Consider the following 12,745-nt stretch of genomic DNA (forward strand, 5'->3'; position numbering starts at 1 on the left):
GCATTTTTTTTTTAGTTCCCAGCATTGTTCTCATAGAAAAGGTTGTTCATTTTGACGGGCTCATTTGATGGTTTCAAGGATAACGGTGTTTACACTAACACACTGTATATCAGTAATGTTTACTAGCTACAAACAACTTGTTACCGTCTGACTGTGATCTTCCAATCACGACCCGTCTGATCACTGATTTACCAACAACGTGTTCCCGTGTGTGCGCTCTTCTTGCCCCACGAAAGTATTTGCAGTCTGCAAAGACTACGTATTCCTCTTCAATTTTTACCAAGAGATCTTAAATTTCAGCCCAGTGTTACTTAATAATATTATGTTGTAATGATACTTTTTGTTTCCTCTATTTATCTTTGCTTATTGTATAAAATAAGATGGGTCATAAAAAGTTATACTTATTTAAATATTAACCAATAATAATTACGACAGACATTACAAGCATAAATTATTTAGCATTGGAAGCACATAAGATCTACATGTTGAAGACTTACACTAAATTAAAGAGAAGATAAAATTATTAACTAAAGTAGGTAATCATTAAACAGCCATATTATTTCATTTCAAGTTATATTGTGTTGTTATTTGCTGTTTGTATATGTTTATCAAAATATTCAGACCTGAGTTTGAAGGCACATGAAAAAGGCTGTACATCAAAAATTCATATTAAAATATGTGTACAATCTAAAAAGGTAAATAATCGTTTACGTCCAACCACCAGTCAGTTTGTGGAACAATTCTTGGTCTAGAGTTTGGTTGGCGTCCTTGGAGCGCATGGAGAGGAAAATGTAGCCTCCGATGAACTCATGTACGACTTTGCAGTCAGCGGACTGCACGGAGAATATAATGTTACCCTCCTCGAACTGCACCATCATGTGTTTGATCTCCCAGTTTACGTTCCACGCCTGTAAAAATAAAAATAAAATTGCTTTGTTTACACTGTTGAACACCACAGACTGTGCACAATATTTATTACTTAATCGTTCGGAAGGAACGGTGTATGCTCCCAAACCCACCGGCTCCAAATGTAATGATATCTGATTAATCAGAGTTTTATTTCAGCACATAACTAATATACGCCCACAAACATGGAGGACGAACATAATGGCCATTGAATCAGTTTCAAATACCGCTCGACGATCCTATATTATATTATATGAAAAAAAAAAGTAACCTAGAAACCTCACCTTCATGGTGCTGAATCTCCATGTCTTGATGTGATCCCCGGTGCTGGGGTCGAGTCTCATGATGCGGTTGTTGGCGATGCTGATGATCTCGTCCTTGCGGTGGCCCATGAAGCGGACGACGAACAGGGTCTGGCCGTAGTCAGGGAGGTTCTGCCACGTCTTGATGTACTGCAGCTTCGCCTCCAGCAGCGGCAGGTCCTTGACGTTCGCGTGGCTCTCGAGCACGCGTTGGGTGAACTGAAAACAACAATTTTATCCATACTTCGATACTTAATAATATTGAAAGTGTGCCCAAACCGCTGAGCCGATTTTGCTGAAATTGGGCATGGATACACTGAGTCCCGGGAAAGGTCATCTCTGATAAATGTACGGTTCCTGCGCGATAAGCGAATGGCGGAACGGAGTTGCGGGTGTCATCTAGATTCTATACTGTACTCGACGAAACAGGGCGATAGCGCTCATTGACTCACTGTCAAAAACTTGTCATTTTCAATATTTATAAACCGCGATCATAAAGTTAATATACCTCGCGGAATAGAGCAACAATCTCGAGCTGTCAAACGTAACCAAAATTAGTTTTCATCTGTGTGAAAAATATGTGCACGTATACACTTACACAAGCATGATTGAACATGAATTCTATGAGATTAAATTGTCAAGGTGCGGCACGTGCCGACTGGACGTCAAAAAAAGAGTGCTGCTGTCAAGTATCACATGTCTCTTTTTACCACGCAGTGTTACTGGTAGTGACATCTCGCTTGCTCAGGGCCTTTGTTTCTCTATTCCGCTAGGTATGTTAACTTTATGACCGCGATTGACAATGAGTGTCAGATGTTGTCAATCGCGGCTTTGTATAGAAAATGACAAGTTTTTGACAGGGAGTCAATGACCGCTACCGCCATGTTTCGCCGAGTACAGTATAGTATTGTCTAAACATCAACAAATGCAAATAAAATCATTTGTTGTGAAGCCGCGTATGTACTCGGCAACTTTGAAGTACCAATTCTAGCCAACATGTTGAAAAAATAACGTGTTATTTTTGTTTATGACTGTTGTCAGATTTTTATTGTTAGCTGACAACATCGCTTACGCTAACGCAACGTTAGCGTAAGCGAAAGTCACTATCATATTATGTTGATTTGCAGCTTGCACTACAAAATCTCCTATGGATTCCATAGCTAGCACAAGCACGTAGACAAACGAAAGAAACTAAATTTTGACAGTTTTACCGGAAAAACATTGGAGTAAAAGTTTCTTTCCTATCTCGTTTCGCTTTTGAAAATCTATAAGTCAAGCATGACGATCCGCTTTTGACATTTAGTTTCTTGATTCTGTTTTTATTTTTATTATGGCACTTGGCTATAAAACCATGGCCAGTGTCGAGTAAATGGCGGCAAATTAAAAAAATCGATGTATAGCAACCCTGTCTATAGCCGGAATTATAGTTTTGATCTACAAACTACGAATAATAAAGTTCCTTAGTATTTATTATTCGTATTTCGTAGATCAAAACTATAATTCTGGCTATAGACAAGGTTGCTACACGTCGATTTTTTGAATTTGCCGCCATTTACTCGACACTGGCCATGGTTTTATAGGCGAGGTGCCATAATTAAAAAAAAGGAACCAAGAAACTAAATGTCAAAAAAAAAAATTGCCGTTGCTTTATCGGTTGCTATGGAAAGAGTTTCTTGTCTTTGTCCACTGAAACTCAAGTCGATGGGTCGTGCCATGCTCGGGAATAAGATATGTAGACATTTGAAAGAAACTGCCATTACTTTCTTCCGAAGAATCGACTGGGAAACCCCGTGCTAGCTACGCTGGCTATAAAAAAATTGGCCAAGTGCGATTCGGACTCGCACACAAAGAGAGGGTACCCCCATAGATCAAAAGTAGGCAAAATTTTTTATTATTAATTATAAAATTATAAATATAATCAAGGATTTTGTGAAAATTTCAAGTGCCTAGCTGTTACCATCATTGATAACGAGCAAAAAAGGCCAAAAAAAATCACCTTAGTTGTATTATGGGAGACGGGAGGCCCCCTTAAATATTTATTTTATTTTAGTATTTGTTCTTATAGCGACAACAGATATACACAATCTGTGAAAATTTCAGAAGTCTAACTATAGTGGTTCTGTGTGTGGCTTCTAGACAGACAGACGGACAGACATCGAAGTCTTAGTAATAGGGTCCCGTTTTTACCCTTTGGGTACGGAACCCTAAAAAGACTATAAAAATATACGTGGGAGAGCCATGCTTCGGCACGAATGGGCCGGCTCGACCGGAGAAATACCACGTTCTCACAGAAAACCGGCGTGAAACAGCGCTTGCGCTGTGTTTCGCCAAGTGAGTGAGTTTACCGGAGGCCCCTACCCCATTCCCTTCCCTACCCTCCCCTTCCCATCCCTACCCTCCCCTAGTACCCTATTCCCTCTTGAAAGGCCGGCAACGCACCTCTTCTGATGCTGCGAGTGTCCATGGGCGACGGAAGTTGCTTTCCATCAGGTGACCCGTTTGCCTACTTATTTCATAAAAAAAACTCACCTTGCTCTTAAGTTTCTTGAGGAACCTCGGCGCCAGGTACTTATCGGGCTGGAGATGTTCCACATGGAGCTGGGAGGCGGCGCCCTTGCGGGGTCTCTGCAGCTCTAGGAGCGCCCGCACGCCGGCCGCCTCGCTCGCGAACGCCGCGTCAGCCAGCGAGCGCCCGCGCGACCCGAGCCGGCACGCCGCCACCCACTCCGCGTATTGCTCCTCCTGTAACAAAAATAGCGATATACGAATAGCGAATACTTAATATATCTATGGACGCTTCCATGACCCAGGAACTTTTTGTTCCGTCGGCGGGATTCGAACCCGCGACCCCTGGCCTGAGCTACCAACAGTTCACTAACTGAGCCAGAGAGGTCGTCAAAAATATTGTGTAAACGTTACGTTTAACAAAACCGATAGAATTACTGATTAGGTATCTTGCGACAGCAATGCAACAGCCTTTTTGTGTTGATAAAGGTTTCGAATGTAGAATCAACAAACAACCGAGGTTGGTATTTTTAAAGCTCGTCACAGACAGAGCAGCGGGGCTAAAATGGTCACATTTAGCAATTCCTCTCAATCAATTCAGCAAATAAATTGTCAAAATGACAAATGTCAAATCAGTACAAACATTGGCAACTCACCGAGGCGGCCATTTTTAAAAGAAGAAGAAGAAGAAGAAAATACAGAAATGAATTGCAAGCAGTTGCATTTTGCGATTTTAGAAAAATGAATCATATTATGATTCATATCATGATTCTTCAAAGCGACCATTTTAGCCCCGCAGGTAATGTATATTAATGTACCTCCCGGGATGTATATCTTTACATTATATTAATAAATTGTCTTTGAATCAGCTGTAGTGTTGAACGTTTTGAGCGACTAAAATATTCAATATAAAAGCTAGGCGTGTGATTGATTGGCGTTGTTCAGTCAAAGGGCTAGCTGTTTGATTGAACGGCTATTTAAGCCAGTCGGCTGCGACATATAGACAAAGTCGCTTTTTTTCGCTCATGTCCTTCATTGTTCCCTTTAATCTACTTCTACTACGCAACGGATTTTGATGATTCTTCCAGTGTTAGATAGACCATTTATCGAGGAAGGTTATAGGCTATATTCTATCACGCTAAGACTAATAGAAGCGAAGAAATAGAGGAAAATGTGGAAAAAAACGGGGAAAATTATAACTTGAACGCGCTAATTTCAGGAACTACTGGTCCGATTTGAAAAATTCTTTCAGTGTTAGATAGCCCATTTATTGAGGAAGGCTATAGGCCACGCTTTTTATCACGCTAAGGCTAATAGGAGAATGTGGAAAAAACGGGGAAAATTATTTGAAACGCTTATCTTGCGAACTACTGGAGCAATTTTTCATGTTATTTGGCATAGATAAGAAGTAGACCACGTGAAGGATCATAGGCTATCGATTTTAATCATTTTTTCAGTGGCTATATATTTTATACCCGTGCGATGCCGGGGCGGGTCGCTAGTACATAATAATAATATAATCACAGAAATTTTTGAACACCCTATGAAGAGAAGAGATGTATCGTAATATACAGAAATATATTGAGATGTATTGAGATGTATTTAGATGTATCAAAATGTAAATATATATTTTCATATAGCTCGGTATCTTAAGATACCGAGGTATATGAAAATATATATTACGATACATCTCTTCTCTTCATAGGGTGTTCAAAAATTTCTATGATTATAAATAATATGTGTATGATAGACAGATACACACAGTGTTGCCACTTGCCACCTTAGCACAGCACTTCACAGCAGGTACTGCAGGCAGTCTGTTTCCCAGAGCCTATATTTTCAATCAAATATCTTCAATCCACATCGTTCTGTTTTTGGCACAATATGTAACAATGCGCGCATCAAAATTACAATCCGAATCATCTTCTGATGAACTATCTAGTGAATCTAATAGCAAGTAACTCGAAAGGCCATAGTATTACAACATTAAAAATAAGAACAGCCTGTATAACATTTTAGCAGCTGAAATGAGCGTCAAGCGGGGCGGCTACCATTGAAATGTAGGGAAAGATACATTACATTACCTGTTGTGTGTGTGATAGATTAATATAATGTAAAGCTGTACATCCCGGGATGTAACATACAACATACATTACCTGCTCTGTCTGTGACGCGCTTTAGCCTCAGAGTTCACTGACAAACACAGTAACAATCTTTTAAATTTTATTACACATTCTCTGAGCCTAAGATTTGAATACTATAAAAATAGTCCTTAATCATAATATTATGTTTATCCTAATGTCCTAAAGTAATTGTTATAATATAATTGTAAAATGTAAACTTTTTCTTAAGCCGACTTAATCTTCAGGATGTAAGGCTTATAAAATAAACAAGCTGTTGCCCGCGACTTCGTCCGCGTGGACTTCAGTTTATAGCGCGCGATGTCAACAAAATTGGTGTCAAAAGCTTTTTTTTTTAAAAACCTGGTACCCCTTAAATCAAAACAGCTGTGCAGTGTGTACATAATATTTGATTTTTTTAAATTAAACTTTATATTTTATGCCAAATTTTAAAGCTTATTTAGGCCCGTAATTACACAACTTTACCCATAAACTATTTATATCATTGATAGGTTTAACTTTTAAGGTTACGTGACTGCATAGATAAAGTACTGAGTTATTTAATAACGTAAAAAGTAATAACAATCGAAAAAAAATCGAAACTCGAATGTAAGATGATACCACCTCTTATAGAAAGAAGTCTGGGCAAGCGTCACCGCGATGTAGAAGACGCACGGCGCCATCTATTATGAATTTTTGGAACTAACTTAATTTGAACAAATTTACGCATTTTCACCCCCTTACAACCCTTTTTTCAGTAAAAGAGTAGCCTATGTCCTTTCTCAGGCTTTAGACTATCTGTATACAAAATTTCATTACAATCGGTTCGGTAGCTTTGGCGTGAAAGCGAGGCAGACAGACAGACAGACAAACAGAGATACTTTCGCATTTATAATATTAGTATAGATAAGATTTAAAAAAAAAGGTTTCGAATTAATTAATGGAACAAACAACAAATAACCCTGGATTATGATACATAATCACCCTGACGTTATTCCGTTAATGCACATAATATTCGAAACCTTTATCAACTGATTAAAATCAGAAAATCAGAGATTCAAAAAAGAAATCCGCTGATTGTAATATTCCAGTCGGCCTATATTGCAGTAGCGGATGGCATTGGAAATTGTTGCAAAAATATTATTAAATTCCTAACGCCAATGTTGAACACCTGTCGCTAGCATCAAGTGAATTTAGTAGGTTGCCAGCCAAAATCGAGGGACCGTATCGATCAATTTTCTTATTTGTGACCTTCTTCAGAGCAATATATTTTACGAGCTTTTGCCCGCGGTTTCGCTCGCGTTAAGAAGTATTATTATATACAAACTTTCTATTTTAACCCCTTGGAGGAAGAATTGATCAAAATCCTTTCTTAGCGGATGCCTACGTCATATCATCTACCTACATGCCAAATTTCAGCCCGATCGGTCCAGTGGTTTGGGCTGTGCGTTGATAGATCACCATGTCAGTCAGTGAGTTTTATATATATAGATTACTTACATTCTCACACTTGAGCCACATCTCGTGCATGGTGTCTTCAGACGGCACCTCCAGTTTGATGCCGTATCTGTCTGACGCCGGGTGCGCGTCAGGCGTTACCTTTAAAATATAAGGGAATTACTTTTAAAGTAAATTTTATTTATTTATTACACTTCTTGCACAATGTACAATGGCGGACTTAATGCCATATGGCATTTTCTACCAGACAACCATTGGGTGGTAACAGAGATAAAACTAACATCACAGGTGCTTTCTGTGTAGAAAAAAAATATTTTAATTCATGAGGCCTTTTATGCAAGTTCTTAACATTCCATTCTGATCAAAGGATTACCTTAAAATCTGAGTGATGTTACCACTCTAAAAATACCCACCATGTTTTTATATGATTGTGATAGTCCACCTTTTTTTTGTCCTTTCATGTCACGGTTTATTTCCTGAGTCATTTTCAACTCCTAGACCGTGCCAGATAAATTAGCACAAACATTAATTTATTTGGCACGGTTTAGGTTCTGAGTATGAAACACACAAACATAAAGTCCTTTTTTCGTAGTCGGGTAAATCTCACCTCAGTTCCTCTGAATTCTGCAGTAAATTCACACAAAAATCAAAATCTCACCTCAGCTCCTCTGAGTTCAACAGCGTAAGACGGTGCGTCCCCGCGCGCGGCCGCCTCTCGCGAGCTGTGTATACGCAGCACGCCGTCGCGACAAGACACCCAGCCACGCTTGTAAGCGCGCAGTGTGAAGCGCTGACGACTGGAAATATTCGTATAATTAGCATAATAATAATATACTAAGTGATATTAAATAGCTTTTGTACAGTCACACACTCTATACTCAAACGAAGCTACACATAATTAATAGCAAAAATGTGTCGTAACACCCATGCCATCATAAATGAAGAATCAATTTGAAAAGCGACTGATCAGTGATCACTCAAAATAAATAAATGAAAATATGATCTATAATAAAGGAGAAGCCGCACTAAAGCGACACGACACTTCACGTTAGTGCCTTTTTCCGAATTCGGCTAAACCTCAACTATTTCTGTACTCAATCTTCATCATTTTGAAGTCGGTACCAGATAGCTGAATCTTTAGTTCTCTGACAGAATATTTGAAACTTTTGGAACTGGCACCGACTTCAAAATGATGAAGATTGAGTACAGAAATAGTTGAGGTTTAGCCGAATTCGGAAAAAGGCACTATTAGATAGGAAAAATTATTTAATACTTTTTAGTTCATATTATAATAAGGGTGTTATTATTGTTTTTACCTTGGAAGTCGGTTTTAATTTTTTGTTAAAAATAATAATTTCACTCTTTTTAGTCACCTACCTACTAACCATCGCGTAAGTATATTTAATATTCTACGTATCTTAATTCTTATTACAATTTGTTAAGAGGCAGACGTCGTGCTCACAAATATCAGGTAGATAATTTTAAACAATACATTTTAAAAAATCGAAGTGAACAGTAAACACGTGCTAGCCGCTAGGCCAGGGGTCGGCAGACTTACCAATCAGATGAGCCAAATATCGAGTTTGTACATTTTCCCATACCTTCAAAGAGCCGCTACATAAATTTTATAAGTCTAATAATAATAATTAGAGTCTAATTCGCTTCACACTACAAAGCTACATTTACAGTAAAAAAAGCCGAAATGTGACCCTCGTTAGTATGGCGAAAATACTTCAACCTCTTAATATTATCTTAGTCTTCGTAAATGTTTACAAACCTACCCCAATTTATTTGACAAACTACTACAAAAGAAAGTCGACGGAGCCCCGCTACGCGGGGCTCCTATTTCTGGGTGTTATGGTCTAAGTTCCAACCTAACCTAACCTACTTTTGGACTTTCTGGATTGTGTTTGTTTTTGTTTTGGCGGGGGGCTGCGCCCCACGAGCCCCCCCCCCCCCCCCCCCCTTCGGTATCCGTGGCTGAGTAGTTAAGTAAGACCCACTCATCACAGCCTTGAGATGCCTTAAAAATACTTCGTAAACATCAGAAAACAGATGATCTTATCTGAAGATTACGAAAATTACAAATGCAAATTTCTTCTAAACGGAGAGTTTACAGGCGGTGGACGTTTCCAAGTAGGTAAGTATAGTATAGTAGTAAGGTTCGTAAGTAGGAGTTTTTCTCACCCAAAACAATCCTCCTTAACCCATGTCACCAACATTTAATTGACGTAGGTCCTAAACCTTAGCCAAATTTTTCTAAGTATTTTCACCATACTAACAAGGGTCACATTTCGGCCTGTCATTCGACAGGGGTTGATTTTTGAGAAAAGTTTATCTGAGCTTTTTTGCTTCCCTTGGCGCCCCCTATAGATTGGTATAATAAAAAGGGGTGGTCATATTTTTGTCGTCAAAATTTTTCTAAGTCTTTTTTCCATAGTGCCCCGTTTCCTTCAGTCCAACCCAAATGTGTGCCTTACGCTCTGGAGTAAAGGTTGAATTTGTTACTTATGTTCAATTTTGTGGTACTTGAACTTGTTTTTTTTGTATTAAAATCGCTTTGAAATGTACCAAATAAATAAGGACATAACATGATGACTGATGATATTTTATGGTGTTGTGTGTTTATTGAATCCATATTATACAACCATGTGAGTTGTGAAATTGGTGACCCTGACATGGTAGTGATGATGATGATGAATGTAATTTGCATAGTAGCATATGCTTTCAGTTCTTAAAACAACGCCTAAGCCCCCAAACTTGTATCTATAAGGAATCCGGAGTTCTCTTAGTATCTTCGGAACAATAGTATACCTTGGTGCAAAATCTTGCGTTTTGGTAGCATATGCTTAGGATGCTTCTCATAAAACCAAAATCACCATATGTTTCCATATGAATTTTGAGGAGTTCCCTCGATTACTCATGGATCTTATCATCAGATCACCACATTTGTGAAAATGGGACCAAATTGGAGTGAAACCTAATATAACAAAAAACAAAAATTTTGAAAATCGGTTCACAAACGGCGGAGTAGTGGTCGAACATACAAAAATAAAAAAAATAATATATCCACAGCCGAATATATAACCTCCTCGTTTTTTGGAAGTCGGTTAAAAATATGTACACTATTTACAAAACATCAATGTTGTTAAGATTATAAAATGTTTGTTTAATTCTGGGCATTGGTCCTACACAAGACCGAGAGGAGAAGATAGATAAGGCTTCTTACAGAAGAACGGCACTTGTCGATGGCAGTTGACCCGTGAACATAAGTGCCGTTCGTCTGTAAGCGCTCTAATATTCAATTGTGGAATAGTACGTTATCTATCTCGTTCTTAAATTACATATAAAAAAAAGAGAATCCAGACTGGCACGGGTGGCTTAGGTTAATATTTTTGAGGTCCATAATATGTACATCAAATTTCACGGCTTTTTTTACAAAACGGAAGTTAAATAGGTAAGTATGTTATTATAATATTATATACAAAAAAAATGTTAGGGGATAAATATTTGGGGGTGACAAAATTCCTTACGATGCACATAAAGCGTTGTAACTCCTTCACGACGACCCCCGAGATGGAAGAAATAAATAAAAATAAATAAGTAAGTAATAATAAATATTGGTGGTAATCTTATATATAAAAATGGATTTTCAAATGTGTTAGCCGCGCTAAAACTCGAAAACGGCTGAACGGATTGGGCTGATTTTAGTCTTAAAATATTCGTAGAAGTCCAGGGAAGGTTTTAAAGTGACACGAAGTTCACCGGGACAGCTAGTAGAAATGATAAAAATAATACTTAATAATATTTGCGAGGAAACAAATATTGATAATGTTGTTTTGATAAAGATTTATAACGAATATAATTATGTTAAAATAATTATGTATGTTAAAATAATTGTATCATAAATTATTGTCTTTGACCCCATGTCACTGACATGATGCGGACGGTAAAATACTCGACTAACGTTTATAAATCCCACGCATTGGATGCTATAGTCGGGACCTTTGGTCGGGACTCGGGACGATGATTTGGGGAAATTCATTCATCTATGACCTATGTGTCTTATACTATATCGCACAGCGCACTTAAAGCTTGGCCAAAAAGAGTAAATAAAAAATGCGGCCGCTAGATTCTTCATAGCTGCAACATCTTTGATGTAAAATGCCACAATTTTGTATGGAAAGTTTTTAGATCCAATTTATTTATTTTTACTATTTTTGCCAGGCTGTACGTCTCTCAGTCGCGCAGGTTACGTGAACCATGCTTGGCCCTTTTGCTCCAGTTTTGTCATGCGTGTGCCGACTATCCGCGTTGTTATTCGTCTAAGTAGGTCATAGGACTGTAGGACGGTGTGAGTTGTGACGTAGTTAGGACATGACGAAGGTGCGACGGAAGGACGGTATGACATAACACTCACCCCCTATACTTCAAGTATCCAGCGAGCTCGGGAACAGCGGTGATATCGGCTCTAGCTGGCGGTCCCCCCTCTAACTGGACCTGCAGCTCGCTGAGGGCCGCATCTATCTCGTCTTCCGCCGCGCCCCCCGCGCTCCCCGCGCTCGTGTCAGCCGCCTCCGCGCTGCCGCCAGCCAGGGTCTGCAGCTCGATTTGCAACTGGAATGAAATGACATTGAATATAGTCATGACATAAGGAGGTAAAATTTGTGACATTGTATGGGGTAATCTCATTCCTCCTAATTAAAAATATTTATGTAGGAAATTACTGTGCATAGTCTGATTGTCTAACGGCCGTTCTCAATATTCTATCTATCTCTGGTTTGACATACAACCGATCGCAGCTAACATTGAATGGAGAATGTTACCTAATTTTGATTATTAGCAGTACACATTCTCTATCAAAAATAAAGAATATTAGTGAAAGAATTACTTGGATACGTTAATTAGTTTCCGATTTATAAGCGAAACAAGTTGTAACTGTACGATGCGGGCGGCCGGTTACGGTGTGACGTCATAGCACAATACCGCCGCGCGGGCCCCATACAATAAACGTGGTTTTTTGCTCTATCTCAATAACGGCAACAGGTAGGCACTTGAAATTTTCACCAAGGCCTTAATTATATTATGTGTACTTTAATATTTAATAACTAGCGACCCGCCCCGGCTTCGCACGGGAACAAAATATAAAGCCTATGTCACTTACTGAAAAAACGACTAAAATAAATTCAGTAGTTTTTAATATATACTAATATTATAAAGAGGTAAACTTTGTTTGTTTACTGATAGATCTTCTACTACTACTCGACTAAGAGCTGACGACCAAATCAGTCATGTAGCTTCAGCTGTGTTAAAACTCCGTTACCTACTTCCCTGAACAACCCTTATGATAATCTGCGTGGCAGGCAGGCCGTGGGACCTATGTATGATAAAAGCATAATTTCAAAATAATATAAGCTCGATGCACTCCTTCACACAATACACATATAATTAAGA

The 12,745-nt window shown here is 38.7% G+C and overlaps 1 protein-coding gene across 3 annotated transcripts in view; it reads right to left on the bottom strand.

The window, feature by feature from the left end:
- Nucleotides 1-51: 51 nt before the first annotated feature.
- The window catches only part of LOC121726604 (unc-112-related protein-like), a 52,426-nt gene continuing 39,732 nt past the window's right edge, over nt 52-12,745 (bottom strand). For 2 of the 3 annotated variants that reach the window (XM_042114032.1, XM_042114031.1), the window contains exons 6-12: nt 11,712-11,908; nt 10,825-10,848; nt 7,950-8,088; nt 7,334-7,432; nt 3,738-3,950; nt 1,191-1,427; nt 52-908 (exon numbers count right to left, since the gene is read on the bottom strand). In XM_042114032.1, coding sequence (XP_041969966.1) covers nt 708-908; nt 1,191-1,427; nt 3,738-3,950; nt 7,334-7,432; nt 7,950-8,088; nt 10,825-10,848; nt 11,712-11,908 — 1,110 coding nt within the window. In that variant the 3' untranslated portion in view covers nt 52-707. The remainder of the gene's footprint in view (nt 909-1,190; nt 1,428-3,737; nt 3,951-7,333; nt 7,433-7,949; nt 8,089-10,824; nt 10,849-11,711; nt 11,909-12,745) is intronic. The other variant, XM_042114033.1, reaches the window with a different exon arrangement.

The sequence above is a fragment of the Aricia agestis genome, chromosome 4, assembly GCF_905147365.1.
Source record: "Aricia agestis chromosome 4, ilAriAges1.1, whole genome shotgun sequence".
NCBI lineage: Eukaryota > Metazoa > Arthropoda > Insecta > Lepidoptera > Lycaenidae > Aricia > Aricia agestis.